Source organism: Pelophylax lessonae (genome assembly GCF_965119305.1).
Source record: "Pelophylax lessonae genome assembly, chromosome: 12".
In the NCBI taxonomy this organism is placed as follows: domain Eukaryota; kingdom Metazoa; phylum Chordata; class Amphibia; order Anura; family Ranidae; genus Pelophylax; species Pelophylax lessonae.
In genome coordinates this window covers 101,022,071-101,041,613 of record NC_138779.1, presented here as the reverse complement: position 1 = coordinate 101,041,613, position 19,543 = coordinate 101,022,071, and the positions used below count along the sequence as shown (strand labels likewise).

At 41.7% G+C, this 19,543-nt stretch overlaps 1 protein-coding gene across 1 annotated transcript in view; it reads left to right on the top strand.

Moving 5' to 3' along the window:
- Positions 1–19,543, top strand: part of LOC309568645 (pleckstrin homology domain-containing family A member 7-like) — a 130,583-nt gene that overhangs the window by 75,993 nt on the left and 35,047 nt on the right. Inside the window, exons 3-11 of the mRNA XM_082274375.1 lie at positions 3,984–4,091; positions 4,507–4,579; positions 6,134–6,234; positions 6,803–6,918; positions 9,369–9,803; positions 10,773–11,799; positions 14,414–14,494; positions 15,561–15,653; positions 17,530–17,598. Coding sequence (XP_082130501.1) covers positions 3,984–4,091; positions 4,507–4,579; positions 6,134–6,234; positions 6,803–6,918; positions 9,369–9,803; positions 10,773–11,799; positions 14,414–14,494; positions 15,561–15,653; positions 17,530–17,598 — 2,103 coding nt within the window. The remainder of the gene's footprint in view (positions 1–3,983; positions 4,092–4,506; positions 4,580–6,133; positions 6,235–6,802; positions 6,919–9,368; positions 9,804–10,772; positions 11,800–14,413; positions 14,495–15,560; positions 15,654–17,529; positions 17,599–19,543) is intronic.

Genomic DNA, 19,543 nt, shown 5'->3' with positions numbered 1-19,543 from the left:
AAAATTTGTAGCTGAATACATATTAGCCTGAATTGATGAAAAAAATTAGATTTTTAAAAAAAATATTTTATTGGGCAGGTTTTATAGCAGAAAGTAAAAAGTATTATGTTGTGTTTTTTTTTTTTTTTTTTTTTTGTGGTTCTTTTTTTGTTTATAGTGCAAAAAATAAAAACCGCAGAGGTGATCAAATACCACCAAAAGAAAGCTCTATTTGTGGGAAAAAATACATCAATTTTATTTAGGTACGCCGTCGCACGACCACGCAATTGTCAGTTAAAGCAACGCAGTGCCGTATTGCAAAAAATGGCCTGGTTAGGAAGGGGGGTAAAACCTTCCAGAGGTGAAGTGGTGTAAGATTCTGGTACCTTTGGTACCCTTATTTACCATTTTCCTTTCAACATTGCGTCCCACCTTTCTAGTTAGGTGGAATGCATACACCTTTAAGACGGATGACGTCATCGCTGAGCGCCGCTGAGCGGCTATTTCAATCGCCGGCGTTCTCTCTCACGTTGTTCGTTCAATGTGTGCCTACATGCTTACAAGCCTTGTCTTGCTGTCGGAACCTCCAGCTATTTGCCTTTACCTGGAACAGACCGGAACCTCGCTACTGATCCCGTATCTCGCTACCGGATCACTCCCTCACTACTGGACCCCTCTACTTACTAAACCTTACTAGTGATAAGTACCCCACAGGGGAATCCTCCATAACTAACTTACACTATCATCTTCTGCACATTAAGGACTGTTACTATCTATGCATACTAATTCTACCATCTGCACTGTTACATAGATTGCTAGCTCTTGAGTCTACTACCATCTATCCTTGCACTGGGTTAGTCTATCCTGTATATGTCATCTGCTGTCCTTACCACCTGTTAAACCCATACATGATTACTAACCTATCTGCATTCTACCTATTACCATCTACTACTCTCCTGAACATTACTATCAAGTGCTTACCATTACTGTCACTGCTCACACCTGTCCCTTCAGCACATCACCTCCATACTATCATATACATCCTATCACTCCAGGAACATCTTATTGAGTGTGTGTATATCTGTATGCTGAAGCAGACAGGCCCACAGTGATGAGTCTGGAGAGTTGGATCTGGTATTCCAACACATCTCTACATGACTACTGAGTGGAGATTCTGCAGCTGCAAATCCAGCTTACAATAAAAACGCAGGAGCGTTACAAGTGGTTAATTCAGCTCTGACAATAAGGCTGGGTTCACACATGAGCGATGCGGCACACCCTGCGATTTCTGTGTGGGTTGCCACATTGCACCTGAATTGCAGACGGTTCAAGCTGACATCTGTAAACCGTTTACGCATGTCAATAGAAATTTAATGACACTCCAGATTGGTTTGCAGATCGCAGCGCCAACTGTGAAATGGTACAGGAACGGGATCGCATGGGTGTGAACATCCATTTCAGTGCGGACCAAAAAAGAGTCCTGTGCCATTTTGGTCTGAATGCTATGCAAATTCAGCCATACAAACTTGATGGGCAAATTCATATCACATGTGATCTGCACAGCAATGCGCTGCGAGTCACATGCAATGTCCTGTGTTCGCACCATTGTGAACCCGGCCTAACACCTGGAAGCTGATTGGTTTCTGCGCAGAGCTGTACCAGATTTTGCACTGTCCAATTTTAGTAAATCAACCCTATAATGTGCAATAGCTGGAAATGCATTTTAGAGTTTAATAAGAAAACTAGGCAGATACAAAAGACCCAAATTATCACAGGTGTGTATGACCCGGTATCAGCCTCTGGTAGTCCCTTTTAGGCTCCTTTCACACTATCCGTCCGTCGGACGGATGACGTTTTTCTCAGCGGGGGGATCGAGCCGCCGATCCCCCGCTGAGCAGGAGGATGACAGCTGTGTTTCCGTGCTGTGTGCGGAGACACAGCTGTCAGTTCCCCATGCATCTCTATGGGGGAAATCGGATGGGAACAGACCGTCGGTCCGTTCCCATCCGATCCGCTGGACGGATGGAAAATAGGGTTTCCATCCGTCCAGATTTGACGGATCGGGTCGGATGTCAGCGGACATGTCTCAGCTGACATCCGATGCCCCATAGGAATGCATGGGGGGACCGTTCAGATCCGCCAAAAAAACGAACAGGCGGATCTGAACGGTCCGCCTGTGTGAAAGGGGCCTTTATAGAAGGGCTGGAATGTTAATGGAAGCAGCAGTATAAGGAGCCAACCAGCTCATATTTTGAATTTGTATTGAATATGTATACTTGGGTCCAAGCTGGACCAATGTACCTAATAAAATAAATATACCATACCTGGAGTTCTGCACTAATTACTTTGTCGTACTTCTAAAATGTCCCTTTTTGCTGATTTAGCAGGAACACAGCTGGCTTGTAAGGTTTATTGCAGTTTATGCAGCAGTTTTCTTTGAAAAGGTGTAAAGTTGTATTTCTCCATAGCGGCTTCTTTGGGTCCCTGCAGTTTGAGAAGCCAATTACTTTCAATGGCAGAAACAGGTTTCCCTCATGTGTAAGCTAGTAAAGTGTACTGAGGATCAGTTACTAGTTTCCTGCAGTGCCTTAGGAATATAAAGACGAAGAGCATGGCATCCGTCCTGCTCACTGCCTGACCTTGGGAGTTTCTATCAGGGTGGATTAAAAAAAAAAAAAAAAAAATCACTGATTTTTATCAAAATCGGATTTTTGTGTTTTTAATTTTTTTTTTTTTTTTTTTTTTTTATAAAATCATTTTGGAGTAAAAATCTATCTAAAGATAGTTTTCTACTTTATTTAGTTTATTCAACATGAAATGAAGACTGAATATGTAGCATGAGGCTGTATATTCCGCAATATTTACATTTTTGGAAAACTCATTCAATGAATCCAAGTTCGGAGCTGAGATGACATGCAGTGCATTGATGCATTCACACAATTTCACACTACCAGGAAGAATGAGTCCTTACTTTTTAAAGAGCCCCTGCCATTACAGATCCATCATGGTTGCGCCTGTTTAGCAGGCATCCACTCACCTGCTGCCGCCACGTCCCCTTGTTGTGTTACTACTGCATCACCAGCCGTCCCATTAAAGTGAATGGGACTGTCGGTGAGTCAACAGCGGGTCAGAGGAGGAACTGCTGCGAGATGGAGATGTCAGTTACTCTTAAAAAAATTATGATTTACATCGAGTTGATTTAAATCAAGCCTTTTTACTAGTGATTTTAAATTGTGATTAAAAATCAACTTGATTTAAATCAAATCCACCCTGGTTACTATACTTATTCTTATGAATGGGCCCTGCTGGATTGTAGGGCAATGACACCACTGCATCCAATCACTTCTCTTGCAGATAATCCAGTTATATTTTTATCAGTTAGGAAGTTATTGCGCTGTGATTTGTGTAGGGAAAGGGAAGGTTTTCCATTTTGTCAACCCTTCTGTTTGTACGCTATTCCTCCTGCTATAGTTATATCTAAAGAGACTCAGCCACTTTATGAATGGAAAAAAAGGCACTGACTGGTATGGAATGCAGGTACCCTGAGGTTCCTGTCCTTGCCTACCTACAGAAGCACCCACTACTTACCACTTTGCCCAAATGCTGCGCTATTCTGTAAAGCAAAGCTCAAACTTGAGGGACTTGTTTTCAGCCCCGGACATCCCTGCCCCACCCCCCACTTTCCTACTGGCCCATCCCCATGATGGACTGCCTTGTATTCTTATAGAAATGGGCAGAATAAAGCTTTTGATGGCCTGATATTTGATAAAATCACTCAATTTTCACTAGCAGAAGACTGTAGGAGTGTATGAAATTCTTTTGACTTAGGAGTCCATCATAGCTTCAATTGTGTAACATATTTCAGACATTTGGATAGATTATGCTCCCATAAGGAAGGACTGGCATAGTGGGCTGCTTTGACCTAAGAGGACTAATGTAGCCACATATTTCATCATTTTATATATTTACAAATGCCTGTTAAAATTTAATATTTTTATTCTTAGCTGTCGACCAGATCAATAAAAAGAGTGCACACATTTGGAAAAAGAGAATATTCTATTAAGAGAGACCCCAATTCTCCTGTGGTCATTCGGGGCTGGCTCTATAAGCAGGTCAGTGAATAAACATGGTTATACTTTTCCTCTTCCTCTTCTTCTTTTCCTTTTACCTACAATTCAGTAATCCTCAGCAATCAAACAAATGCTATCCTTCATGATATTGCTTCAATGGGCCAGGATCTGATTTGTTTCTGCTAACTTGTAATTGCATCCTTGATCTTTTTCACTGATGTATTGTTTAATGCAGTTTTTTTTCTCTGCCTAAAAACAAAGGCATTGGAAAGGTCTCCCTCTAGTGTCAGTTTAGAAAACTTCAGATAAAACCTCAGAAATTGTTAAGGATAACAAAGGCATTGGAAAGTGCTCCCTCTAGTGTCAGTTTAGAAAACTGCAGATAAAACCACAGAAATCAGTAACCTTGATTTTTGGCGCTCAAAGTTGTCTTTTTTTTTTTTTTTTTCCCTCTTAGGACAGTCAAGGCTTACGACTTTGGAAGAGAAGATGGTTTGTGCTGTCTGATTTTTGCCTATTTTATTACCGAGGTAATCCATAAATGAAATATTCATTAACAAAAGCTCACAAGAAATATACAATATAGTCCTAGTGGTACGACTTGATTTTTATTTATTTTATGCAATGGAAATATTGTCATTTTAGTATGTAAACCCTTTTTTGTTATATCTGTATTCGAAGTGTAAAAAAAAATTGCTGTTGATCTTACCAGAAAATGAGATGCCCTGTACTCTTCCTCTTTATCTCATAGTCTATTATGGCCTCCCAGTTCTTCTTTTGGGACTTCAAGTCAGTTAGTGCCTATGCTTTGGAGATTAAAACAGTTGGATGGATTGAGTAGTTTAGGAAAAGACAACTGGGCAGGGTTGACACCAAGATGCTGTATGATGACAGCCCATAACAGGACTTAAGAAACCAGTACATTTATGACAGATCAACGGGTATTTGTCTGCACGGTCTTTAGGGTGATAAAACATGGGGAAAGGCAAAGATGTACTGTACAGGAAGTCCCCGGATTACAAACAAGATAGGGACTGTAGGTTTGTTAAGTCAAATTTGTTTGTAAGTCCGAACAGGTAAATTGTTTAAGTTTAGCTTCAGCCAAAAGCATAATTTTTTTACGTTTTTTTGTATAATATAGGGAACGATTAACACCCCTGTAACATTTGTTTTGCTGTCTGTACCCCTGTTCAGAAGATTTCACCTCACTTTTCTGTCTCTATGACAATTGGATTTTAAAAATTTTGGGTTGTGGAAACAAGGATTGGTGATAAAACTTCAGTGGAGACACTGATAACTCTTACGGGAGTGATTTTCCCTTCCTAGGGGGAGATTTCTCCTCACTTCCTGTTGCCTCCCTCTGTAAGTAGGAGTCATTTGTAAGTCGGATGTTTGTAACCCGGGGACCACCTGCATATGTTAGGGTTGCACTGATATCAGTATCTGTGCTAATATTAAGCATTTGCACGAGTACTTGTATTCATGCAAATATTCTGATACCTAAAACCGATACCTTTGCTGTGCGATTTGAGCCCATACAAAATGAATGGGCTTGAATGGAATGTGATTTTAATAGTAAAGAGGATCGAGTCCTGTCCGAATCACATGTCGTTTTCCCCACTGCTCATGTGTGAACCTAGGCTTGTTGTCGTGACTTCAGCCTGGGTTCACACAGGAGAAGAAAACCGCATGTGATTCGGACTGGAATTGCACCACATTCCTGTTCAAATCGCATGTGATTCTTTGGAGTGCAATTTGAGCCCATTCATCTTATATAGGCTCAAATCACTGCAAAGGTATCAGTAATTGGTATTGGCAAGTACTTGACCACAAGTATCGGTACTCTTACTCACAGGTGTAAAACTGGTATTGGTGCATCACTATTTGTTTTTTTTTTTTTGCCCATTGCAACTATTCCTAATCAAGCGAATGATTGGACTATAAAATTACAACACTAATTATTTTGGGAAATACTAACCCTTTTTAATTATTTTGGGGAATACTAACCCTTTTTAATTGTATAAATTGATTCATAGAGAAGTAATCTTGTTTTGTTCTCATTGTGTTGGGTTTATTATTTCCAGACAGCCGAGAGGAGACTGTACTCGGCAGCATCCTGTTACCAAGTTATGAAATCTTACCTGCCAGCCCAAGAGAAGTGAAAAATAGAAGATTTAGTTTTAAGGTATGCCTTACCGTTATGTACTAAATAGAAACAATAATGCCTATTTTATCAAACTTTTTTAACTAGTGTAGGAAAGGGTTAAAACCCCTATCAAGTGATGTTTGCTCCATAGTGGACAAAATTCCAATCTTAGATACAGAGACCGGTGTCCCCATTTAAAGTATTTCCTTCACCTCTAATCTTATGACAAGCAGACAGATATACAAGCTTGATAGAGGGTTTAACCAGTTTTCATTCAATTCACAACTGAACAATAAAATCTTTCCGTACACGCTTCAGGGCATCCCAAAGTGCTTGGCTTTTATTTTGTATCAAAGTGTGTGTGAAGTCAAAGTGTGTCGCTTTGTTATATTACTCATTGAAAAAGGTGAAGGTGGTGATAAATTGGGTTGTTACCCATATGGGCCACCAGGCGCTGTCTTTAGTACATCATTTGCTTGAATTTGAGAGAGAGAATCTGGTGCTGCAGGCAGCTCATCCACTCCCCCCCCCCCCCCCCCCCAGACTCAGTTCTCATGAATAAAAGCACTGTTTTATATCTGGTCTTTCTGTGCTCCTGACTTTTCAGGCAGAACATCCTGGTATGAGAACTTATTATTTTGGAGCTGACACACAAGAGGACATGAATGCCTGGATCCGAGCCATGAACCAGTCTGCTCTGGTAGTCGCTGACAGCAAAAACAGGTACAAATATTGGATATCTTGTTTAATATTTTTCATGCGTGGGAGACCAGTGAAGACTGATCTTCTCTTACAGTTTGGCTCACAATCAAAATGTAAATGAAACTTTAAATGACTATTCTTGAAGAGAAAAAGCCATGAAATGAAATTGACATCAGTGTCTCTTTAAGAAGGGTTGTATTATAGATGAAATGGCATTTTCCTGAAAAATAAAATATGCAGAATAGAAAAACCTTATTAACCACGTGTAATTATCCATTGCAATGGACTTCTTCTTTTTTCATTACCCTTTTGCTTCCTGGGTAACACCTATGCAAAAATGAGCTTTAATGCCCACACGCCACGCATATGCTTATCCGGGCGGCTGATGTTTCTGTGCTGAGAACGCACTCGTGTGCATGCTCCTAACACAGGGACTGAGATGTCAAAGTCAGCTCTAGGTACCCACTAACAATTGGTAGCCTGTGGGACCGGCTTCCAATCCTGTGACCATTGTGACAGTCGGTCAATCGGTGATTACCTGATCAGCGATCCATCCTACACCCTGGACATTCAGAACCTTTTAAAGGGATGCCAGGAAGGGGTTAATTTAATTCCAGGAAGCCTTTTAGAGCTGACTGGTAAATGAGGATTAAAAAAGTGCTATATAGTTGGATTTGTTTTAAAGCCTAAGTTTACCTAAAGCCCCTTTCACTTGTGCAACCTGTCCTGCGACTTGGGACTGCAAAGTCGCATGACAAGTCGTAGCCCATGATTTCCAAAAAGTACCGTTCATATCTGCAACTTCGAAGTAGTCCCTGCACAACTTTGATGCAACTTGAGGTCCATAAACCTCCAAGATTACACAGGCATTGCTTCAAGGCCACTCAGTCGTATCACTTTCAGGGGGCCTAAAACAAAAAAACAACAAAATAAGCACAAGGAACATTACTTGCCTTCATTGTGATTCGTCCCTTGTGCTTCTGTCTTCTAGTTCAGAACTGAGGAGCTATCGCAGGCTCTCGTCAAGAGTGTACAACATTGCCTGCCTTTTTTGCCCAGCTTTGCCATTTATAGAAGCTATACCATAGCTTCCATGAATGAGACCTGATCTATGAACGAAGGTAGCAGACCTTGCAATCATTTGCCTGTCCTCCATTCATAGATCCTCTTTTGTTAATAGAAGCAGTAGTACAGCCTCTATAAATGGTGAAGCTAGGCAGAAAGGGTAGACATCAGGGGAGCACTGGGCCAGGAGGCAGAGGGGCAATTGCCCCCTGGGCTGCTCTGATGCCCCATAAAAAGGAGACAAGGACAAAGCGTATGCCCCCCCCCCCCCCCTCCAGCATGGATGTTGTAAACTGTGTCTGAGCAGAGGCCGGTTTTATGCCCTACTGGAGACTATTCTGCCCAACCGAGCTGTCCCAGCTCTCCCCAACCTCCCCCTGCTGGCCAAGTCGGAAACCCGGGCTCAGCCGGTACGTAGAGGGTATCTGGAGCAAGGCTTCAGCTTGGAATAGGGGGTCAGGAGGATTGGGAGAGTGGGGGGGGGGGGGGGGGGGCTGAAAGAGAGTGGCAGGGAGGCTGAGTCGCTGCACCATGGGTCTCTGGTTTGTACTTGCGCCCTGGGCCGAAAGTTGCCAGTCTGCCCATGGTAGACATAGTCATGCACTCTTGATGAGAGTGCCTGTAACAGCTACTCAGTTCTAATCCCCTCTGCCACACAGGAAAAGTAAGGTGGCAGGGCAGGACATATTGGGAGGACAATCACTACTGAACTAGAAGATAGAAGCACAAGCGGCACATCATGCTGAAGGCAAGTCCTGTCCTTTGTGCTGATTTTGAAAAATTATATTATTCTATCTTATTTCCTCTTAAAATAAAATCCTAGTTTAACGTAAAATATACAGTAGATAAATTGGAAAGGGAGCTGGAATTTGATGTTGGCATTTCTGCATTGGGAAAATGATAGCTGATTAGTCATTACAAGCAATACCTCCACTTTCTTTTTCTCAACTCTTTCCTTATCAGTTCAAATGCATCTATATTAGCTGTTTTTCAGGCTGGACATAAAAAGGCAGATCTATGTTATTGCAGAGGTGAGAGATCCACCTTAACCCGGATGACTTTTTGATAACGCCATTCCGATTAACTTTTTCCAGATTGTGCATCCCAGTCCATTTGCAATGAAAAGATTTCCTCTCCTAAGCAAGGAAGGGAACAGTTCCTGATGACTCATAGATTTTCCAAAATGCTGCAATATTTCTATGCATGGCCTAGGATATTATACTCCTAGGATATCCTCAGATGCATGAACCCCTACCCTGAAGAGTTATCACAAACCGCTATTGGATTGGTTACTTTACCTGCAGACCTCAAATATGTTGGAGCTGCCAGATTTTTTTGTTCTAGGTTTTGTAGACCTACAAAATATGTATGTACAATGTGAATTACTTTGGATTTCTGTCTTACAGAAACAACCATGGCCACAGCCTGACTCCACAAGATGAACTATATGCCAGTTATGAAGATTTTTCCCATAGTGAAATAAATACTGTGGGCGATGATGGAAAAAGTGCTGAATCTCTGGAGATTGCTCACCTATCTGAGACCAGATCGCAGGATGAGAGTTCCAGGGACAGCCTGCCAGAACAGGACAGAAACGGAGACTTGGAGAAGGACAGCTTGTTCAGCGGACTAAGGGAGTCCTTAACAGATGCCATACAACATTACACATCTCTGTCTCAGAATGGGTCGGTACCTCCACCAACACCAGAGAGTTTGTTGAAGAATATAGAATTCACTTATAGCAGACAAGAAGTGGAAAGCAAGATGTCTCTTGAGGGGAAGGACTCTATACCAGAGGATGAAGAGTGGGTGCCTTTTCATAAGGAGCAACCTTCTGCAGAGTAAGAAAATACTTTTAAATCTTGTGTGGACAGTTATGAGATGCATTAGTAAAGTCACCTTTCATCTTTTGTTGGCAGGAATGCACTTTCCACACGTACAATATGTAACGGCACAATGTCTTAATAGAGTCCATTAGGACGTGGGGAGTGGGTGGAAAGAATATGGATAGAGGGCAGGGTTAGGTGGTGGCATGTGATGAGCATATTTGTTGTTTTTGTCTAGTGTGGGTATAATTTTAGGAATGCATGTTAATAGAAGTATACACATACATGTGGTACATAAGAAAATGTTACGTCATTGTTCAAGTTGGTATTTGAGGTTTTGTCAACAGCCCTAGGTAATGAAAGTTAAATCAAAATACTTGGCAGCTCTATCTACAAGGACCTGTGTCTGGCCTGTTTGCCATTACCAGGTGTCTGGCCAAAGGTTTTAAGACTCGTACACGTAAAACAATGGCTGCTTTAAAGGGCAGGAACACCTGCCCCAGTGTCTGCTATGAAAGACAAGATTGAACATCAAGCAACATCATTTTTTTAAAATTTGGATAGAGTAGGGTAAGTTTTTAAAGCGCCTGTCAGTTATTGTTGGTTTTAACTGAATAACCCCCCCCCCAAAAAAAAATTCCCCAAAATGTGGGAAATGTCCAGTTGTCAAACGAAATTGTTCTTATTGGATGATTTCCTGCATTTAAATTCTAGTAACGACTAGTTTGATTTTTCCTCAAAGACAGTGGTCATCTGTGTACAAATGGAGAGAGTTAATCGTCCTAACGGATACAGACAGAGGAAAAAAAACCTTACAGAAGCTCTAATGTATCACTCTATCCAAAAAAAAAAATTGGCTTGAGATATTTTAACTTTAGTGAACATCTAGTACGTTTTTGTATGCATAGCATTTCCTAACTCCTAATAAATTCTCTATTATGAAGATGTCAGCTTTTCATTGTGTATTTTTTTTTTTTTTTGCAGGCTTTATCAGGCTAGGAGTCCTCCTAGACCCCATCCTAATGGATTTGAATGTCCACATGATGAATATTCCTCTGTTGTCTCCTGCTCTGCCCCTTCCTCTCCTGCCATGCTTCCTACTCATATATACAAGTCTGAAGTTGTGGATAGAAATTGGAACTCAAGAGATGAAAAGTTTATACAACAGAATGAGAGTGTGGAAACTCGGGATGTAAGGAGTATGGCCATACATCCTTCCTCTCCATCAACCGGCAGTCCTTCAGCAGAAAAAATTGAGTACATGGCTCAAAGATTTGTCAAGGCCTCAAGATCACAATCTCTTCCACCTGTCCCATCAGAGGTTACAAGACACCGTATTGTAAAGAGAAGTCCACCCCCTAACTTGAATTATGCAAGTCCTGTCCACTATGTGGACAATTCTCACCCGAATGCTGCCCCAAAATTAAGTAGTCCTACCAGAAAAGACACCCCCCTGACCCCAAGTCTCAGCCCCAAAATACAGTCCCCCAAGCACAGGGCTGCGTCCAATGAGGATGTATTTGTGGCTGTGACTGGATCTCCTTCCCTGGGTAGGATCACTGTTCGATCCAATACACCCATTGGACGTGTGGACATCCTTCCTTCAGAGGACAGGCTTCTAAATTCTGCACAGGTCAGACATAATGAAGATAGAGCTAGCGAGTACTATGTGACCAGCTCCAGGACCAGAAGTCATATTGTTAAATCTGCATCAAGACCACAAACTCCATCAGACAGGTATGATGTCTTGCCATCTGATGACCCTTTTGCAGCTTCAACTTTGGCAAAGGGACCCAATCGATATACCCGGAGATCTCAGCCTTTGGGAGCAGAAGATGAAAGGATGGTAGATGGAGGAGGAATGAGTTTACCTTCTAGAGCTCATGGCTATCCTAACAGCAGAATACAAATAAGACCAAACACACCATCAGAACGAGTAATTGTGGAAGAATACTCTCCTGAACTATCTTTAACTCCATCAATGAGAAGACATCGGAGCCAAGGACCAAGGGTATAGTTGAGATCCAGCTTTACAATTTGTTTTGCATTATGTAATTTGAGAAATATTCTAATGTAATAAAGTATTTCTGGGCTATTGAACTGGTAATGCTAGCCAGGAAACTTGGCTGCAGTCTCATAGCCCAGACTGTTACCATTACTGTCGCACGTGGGTCACAGGGCAGAATAGTTTTTTTTTTTTTTTCTTTTGTTACGTGATTCTGCTGGGTGCCACATCCCTCTCGTGCTCCACGGTGGGGGTTTAAGTATAACCTTTTCCAGTATTTATTATAATAAACCCAGCAGGCTGTGTAGTGTTCAGATACAGTAAGGATTTATTACCACCTTAATTTGAGGATGACTGATTTTCCTGCGGGGTTTGCCGCATAACCGGCGGATGTTCGGCTCCTGGACTCAAAAGGTCTGTGTTCAGGGCTAATTATCCACAGGTAATTTAGTTTTCTCTGTCGCTCATTGACAGACGTAGTCTTCTTGATTCACAAGAACTGGGTTATGTTGTCTCCGCAGGAGTAGGACTAGGCAGAAAGAAAAAACGTTCTGGCTCCACCCTAGGGGCAGTCCTAGAGGGTATATCCTCTTCCTGTCTGCTACAGAGAATCAGTTTTTTTCTGTCTAGTTCCTGGCAAGATTTTTTTAGAAAAAATATATTTTTTTAGGTAGTTTTCTCCAGTGTTTTTTCCTGAGAGATCTTCAAGCAAATATGCCGGACTGGGCGACACTAGTGGTCACCCCAGCCGGCCTACGAGCGCGCGTAGACCATTGCATCGCGCTTGGTCGGCCGCAACACATTCAAGTAAGTATGCGGGGCCGGGCGACGGGCTGGATGTTGAGATCCAGTGGTCACCCCGGTTTCTGCCTACGAGCGCGTGCAGACCAGAGCTCCGCGCTGGGTCGGCCGCGACGGAGTCCCATTGGAGGGACTGACCTTGCGAGTTAAAAGTCTCGCTTGGACGCCAGGAACCAGAGAGTCGAGGCGTCCGGAGTGGTCCACAACCCCCCACCCCGGTGGAGAGGGTATTGTGAAGAGAGGGTGCCTGTCGGTTCGGACTCGGGCGCTTAAGAGTTTCCTGGACCTTCCGCCATCAGGCGTCCGTGGTTCAGGTTTTCAAGGCGACTGTTTAGTCGTCGGTTCATACCTTTACAATATTGTATAAGGTTTATGTGATGGCATCGTCAGATGCCTCTTCTGGCCGCAAGGTTCCTGCAGGCCACTGTTTGAGGAGACTGTTGGTCTACCTCGAGGATTTGTGGGGTAGGTCTCATCTGTTTAATCGATGAGTCCTTTGATACTTCTGGTTGGCTCCGGTTGGGCCTTCTAGATTGGATTTTGATTTCTGTCAATCCCACCCCTCATTTGTGGCACTGCTTCTGGATGTCCCAGTTCTTGTGAATCAAGAAGACTACGTCTGTCAATGAGCGACAGAGAAAATCGGATTTTTGTAAGATCTTACCGTAAAATCCTTTTCTCTTAGCTCATTGACAGACGTAGTACCCGCCCCTCTATCATTGAGTTGGGTTGGGTTAAATTCTCTGTTGCTGCTTTGTGACAGAACTGATTCTCTGTAGCAGACAGGAAGAGGATATACCCTCTGGGACTGCCCCTAGGGTGGAGTCAGAACGTTTTTTCTTTCTGCCTAGTCCTACTCCTGCGGAGACAACATAACCCAGTTCTTGTGAATCAAGAAGACTACGTCTGTCAATGAGCTAAGAGAAAAGGATTTTACGGTAAGATCTTACAAAAATCCGATTTTTTTTTTTTATAGGTACTTGTATATTGCCATCGATTTTTACCCAGTGCTTTACATACAGTATGTAATATACATTCACATCAGTCCCTGCCCTCAAGGAGCTTACCATCTAAAGTCCCTAACTCCCATTCATACATCTACTAGGACAAATTCAGATAGGAACCAATCAACGTAACTATGTATTTGGAGTGTAGGAGGAAACCAGTGTACCCGGAGGAAACCCATGCAGGCACAGGGAGAACATGCAAACTCCAGGCATGTAGTGCAGTGGTTGGGCTTCGAACCAATGACCCTAGTGCTGCTAGGCAGAAGTGCTAACTACTTAGCCACTGTGCTGCATGTTTAATTACATTCAAACATTGCTTTGAATGAGGCTTTCCACCCACAGCTGCTCACAGGGAATTTGCAGGAAATCAAGGTTAATCCCATGCAGGTGTGACTGGGCCTAGATGTGCTTCTCAGTGCACACAGACTTCTCCTGTTTTTGTTATATTTTACTTCTAGTATAGGTTCTGGTGTTGTCATTTGACATGTTTCTTGGGGGCTTAACTTTTGTGCTTTTTTCCAAAAACATAGTTTTTGTCATCCATCAGCAGTTTTACATGGGCGGTGTCAATTGGATTTTTTATCTTTGGCAGTATCCCATTGCATCAGTGTGTTTTTGCCAGAGCTAATAAGCCATTATTCCAAAAGCCATTGCTTTCGGTAAGGGTAAAGCACATCTATATATACAGAACCTATCATACAGAAATCTTTTGTTTCCTGTGGTAGTCCTGCAGAATGTACTATAATGTTAAGATTTTGAACAAAACTCTCTCATCCTGTTTTGCTAATTTTTCCGTTTCTTTCTGCCAACAGTATTCTGAGCGGTCATTGCACCCTCCAGCAGCCTTTTCTGGCCGGAGTCTTGGCTACACACCGAGGCACCTGTCAAATGTTGTGAGTATACTATATCATAAACTAATGAACTGTGCGAATGAGCGCTTCTATGTATCTCTTGGGCAGCGTAAAGTAATATTTCCCTGAGTACTGTATTACTGAAAAGCTGATAGCCATACACGGAACACAAGGCTTTATTTTACTTCTGCATTTGGCTAACGCCATGTCTAGTCTTGTGTTTCCTTGGGGTGCTGGCCAGGCTGTGTGTCTGAGTTCCAGATGAGCAGTGTTCTGGTCAGATTCTTCATTCTTGGAGAACTCTGCATCCTATGTTTGTCAGCTAAATAACCGAGAGGATGTTATACTGTATGAATATTTCATCTGGGGATAAAGTTTTCTAAAATAGAGAATTATCTACCTAATTTTTTAGTGGTTTTGCAATGATATTTAATTAAAAGCAGTGTAAGAGTATTCTTAACCACTCAAGCTCCAGAAGATTTTACCCCCTTCTTGACCAAGCAATTTTTTTGCTATTCGGCACTGTGCTACTTAAATTGGTAATTGCGCAGTCATACCCAAACAAAATTTATATAAAATATTATTACAATTTCTTTTCACAGAAATGGAGCTTTTTATGGTGGTATTTGACCACCACTGGGTTCTTCTTCTTTTTTATTTATTTATTAATTTTTTTGGAATATAAGCTAAAAAAAACTAAACATTTTGTAGAGAAAAAACCCAATACTTTTTACTTCTATAAAGCCAGTCCACAAAAAAATGAAAAAAAGGTCTTCCTAAATTTTGCCCAAAAATGTACATCCCAGTAAGGTGTGTGTGATTTTTTTTTTTTTTTTTTTCGTTTATTTTTTTTATGTGAAAGTTATAGCACCTACAAACTATGGTATATACATACTGTAATTTTTGATTTAATTTTTTAATGCTACTAATGGTGTTGTCGAACGTGCCTTGTAATAGGACTACGATAGTGTGACGGTCAATCTAACAGTAACTGACGCTGGGGGAAACTCCCTTTCATTTCTGGTAACATTTGGAGAAAACTGATCATCTTAATGGTGTTTACTCTTAAGTACCTAAACCTCTTCTCTTTTTTTATTTTTTAATACAGGCTTCAGCTAGTTACTCCCAGTTGCCTCCCCTGCCTCCAGTTTCCACCCGTCCACATTTACCTGCAGGAAAGAGGATGTCATTGAGTGCTGTGGTGAGTCATTTTTGTAAAAGTACATCCAGAGCTTAAAAAAATAACAGGTATGCATACATTTACAGTGGTTTCTAAAGGATTTTTTTTTTAAATAACATGCAATACTTGCATGCTCTGTGTAATGGTTTTGCACAGAGCATCCCCAGTTCCAATTTTTTTTTTTTTGGTTCCCCCTGCTAGCAGTCCTGGCTCCCCCCACCTATTGAGTGCCCCCAATAGCCAGCCTATTGTTATGGGGGCACTCGAGCAGGCTCACTCCCGAGACACATTCTGTGTGTGTGTTCACACACGAGCGTGGCTTTGGTCAATCATTGGCTGTGATTGACAGCAAGTGTCAACGGCTCCCGCTGCTGTGTAAGCCAATGAAGAGCGAGAGACCCAGGTGAGCCACTGCTCTCAAGCACATCGTAGGATCGGGATGGGGCTCAGGTAAGTATAAGGGGGGGCGAGCTGCACCCAGAAGGTTTTTTAGCCCGAATGCATGAAGGTAAAAAACCTTGAACCTTTAGAACCGCTTTAATATTTTCAGTGCATTTTGTACTCCCATAGATCTAAAGTGGGAGTATTGGGGCTACTTTGACAAATGCATCTCATTGTTTGTGACTATAGCATGAGAAAATGCTCCAAAGTATAGAACAATGGGAGCTAAATAGCCACAGTATAGATCCTTTTAAGTGTGGTAGTTTTGTAGCAACTGGGATCAGTGTGGTGACGAATCAAAAGAATGAAAAATTGTACTCTGATACTCCCATCTGTGGGGATGTGAGATCAAGCAACCTGAAAGGAAAACCTATAACATGGTCACTACATACTTGTAGATGAGCACGTGCACAAACCACCCCTCCACACACCAGCAAGTCTCAGTCCAATCCATGATAGTGGTAATCTGAGAGCAAAGATAATTATCAGCCCCCTGTCCTGTGGTTTGAAACTGGGATATCTGTGTATTGTATGTTTTGAAGACTTCAGTAAACTTCATTTATCGACTACACTGTTAAAGCATAGGCAGCCTTTCATCTTTGCACTCCTTATACTTGTCAGGATTTTTCAGTTTGCCAAGCAGTTGGATCCCAGTATAAACAGGAATACCAGTGAAGAAAGGAGGTGCATAAAGTGACTTGTGTGTCAAAGATTATTCCTTATTGGTCATGGAACATACACTCACACACACACATACATATATGTAATACAAGAAGTGGCGTATGTAGGCCATGAAACCCGTTACTTGTGTATTTTGTATATACATTCTATGACCAGTGAAGATGCGCTTTTGATGCTCAAGTTATTTCAAGCATGACCTTTTATTCACAGGTGTCTGCAGTTCCTCACTCCAATTTTTTGGGGGTCTGTATCCTCAGCCATAGCTTTGTGACTATATTAGTTGGCATAGGAGCTGCCAACATCTAGCTCCCAAAGCCCCAGGGAAAATAGATGCTTAAAGTCTATGTAAATCTTAAAATATATAGATGGGGGATTTATTTCCTTTGTCCCCAACTATGTACGCAGTAAGCCTTTTTTTATTTCTTGAAAAGTACTGAAATACATTACAATACTTGATCTGCCAGCCCCATTCACCTTGTTGCCTTCTAAATATGCTATGCACGGGTAGAAATCAGTCTCAGCGTGATCAGTTTGCATCTGTGCCTTTTGAAAAGGAATTGCAAGACACTGTGCCTATGCATACCATGCCTGTACTCCTGTGTTTAGATCCCCCTCCTCCCCCCGTTAGATCATGCCTGCCCATCTGACCGCAGTTTGCTGTGGGTATAGAGTTACTGAGGATATGGTATGTCAATGACTTTTGAGATTTGACTATTGACACAATATTTACATGGATACCCGATTATATTAAATCTCCTGTGTTTACATTTTTTAGCCTTCAGGACCTGCCCAGTATCAGAACAGAGGTCCTTATCCAGGACGTGTGCCAGAAAATAGCATTGATGTAAGTAATTTGCTCTTTGTGCTTTCTGTTTGAGTAGTTGGTAATACACTGAAATTTTTGTCTTAGGCAGTGACTGTGAATTTCAGGCAGACATGAGCCCACCTGCTGCTTATTGACTCTTGGGAATCGCTGAACACGCCCACCTGTATTTAGAAAGGGTTTTCTAAGGCCCCGTTCACTGAGTGTTTTGGAATCGCAGGCAGAATTGCACGATTCTGCCCGCAATTCCAGAGTCACAGCAAAATGCAGATGCACTGTCATTATTTCTTAATGGCACCCCAAACGCGGTGCGATTTTTGTAGTATTTAGCATGCGACAAAATGCACGAATATCACAGCAACACACGCAAAGGCTAAATAGGTCTGGCCAGTAGCAAAAAATTGGTACATGAGCTCCTTTAGCGGAGGGAGACCCATTTAAACTGAATGATGCAGCTCCAAAAACGCACCACAACAAAGTGAGGCTTAGGGTCGTTCAGGTGAAGGGGGCCTAAGTGTTAGAGATGTCTTCGGGGAAACCAGTATTGTGACAAACATAGATGCAGGCATTACTAATCTTTTTGAAAATGCTAGCTGCCTGACTGTCTTGGGCATAATTACAAGCAAAGCATGCAGCAAGTTTGGTTAGATCAGGGTTTGTCATCTCCGGTCCTCGGGCACACCAACAGGCCAGGTTTGCAAGAAAAGTGAAATACATCACAGGTGATATCATTTGCTTTTCAGTGATTGCAGTATTCTAGTCTGCCTCTCCCCAAGGTAATACTTAAAACCTGGCCTGTTAGTGTGCTCTGAGGACCGGAGTTGAAAAACACTGCGTTAGAGTGATGTCAGCACCTGCTCTGAGTGACAAACTCAAACTTTTGAAGCCAGTGGATCAGCATGCTCAATGGCTTGAATTTTTTTAGAAGGATAATTCTGCTATTTTAAGATCTCTCTTAAGACCACTTTTCTTGAAAAGACCATTAGGACTTTGTGATCTGGAGCATGCAGACACAACATGGCTTTTCCCATGTTTAAGGCTCGCTAAATAATGTAATTTATACTTAATCACCTGTAGCAATATTAATGGGTGTGGCTTTGTACCAGAGATCCTGCTTGAAGGCCAAGCCCACCTCTTGTGCAAAAAAGAAAAATCCTGCAAAGCATTGCATCTGCAATACATGGTTTGTGGGTGCAACACCAGGGTCCTGCAGACTTTTTCAAGCTCAATGTCTGTACCAAGGTAGAGAGAGTTTGAGGAGGTGTCAATGGACTATGAGTGTGATTGTAATGTTTATCTCTGCAGTGAATAATCCCATATCAAAATGTTATTTTCTTGGATGTTCCTAAAAAAATAAGGTAGGAAATGATTAAAAGAAAGTAGTTAAATGAACATATGAACACATATTAAGTGAGCTTCCTTTTTATGTGTTATAGTTTTTCCTGAGTGCAGTGTGTACAGTGAGGCACAGTTCAGGATTATTCAGATGTATGTATTAAAATACAAGTAAGGCTCTTTAAGTGGTGTCGGCATAGAGCTTACAAATCACTGCAGTGAAGCAATATCCAGGAAAAAAAATGCTGTTTAAATACCTTTTATCGGTTGCAGAAGACACCTATGAATTTGGTCACTAACTTAAATCTGAGTTTCCGAACTATAGGACATACAGTATTGCGCAAACCGAGACATGGAGGCAGCCCTTTTTTTTCACAAAGGTACAGCAACAAACCAGATGCCTAAACATCACCTTTGTAAAGCAGCTGAAGACTTAAACATTTAATCCTATATATATATATATATATATATATATATATATATATATATAATATGTATTTTACAAAGTGGCAACCCATTTATGCAGTGCTTTACATACTGTACATTAATGTCAGTCCTCTCCTCAGGGAGCTTAAAATATCCAGTCCTTGCTTCACATGCATGAATACACATAGAGGGTCAATGTAGATAT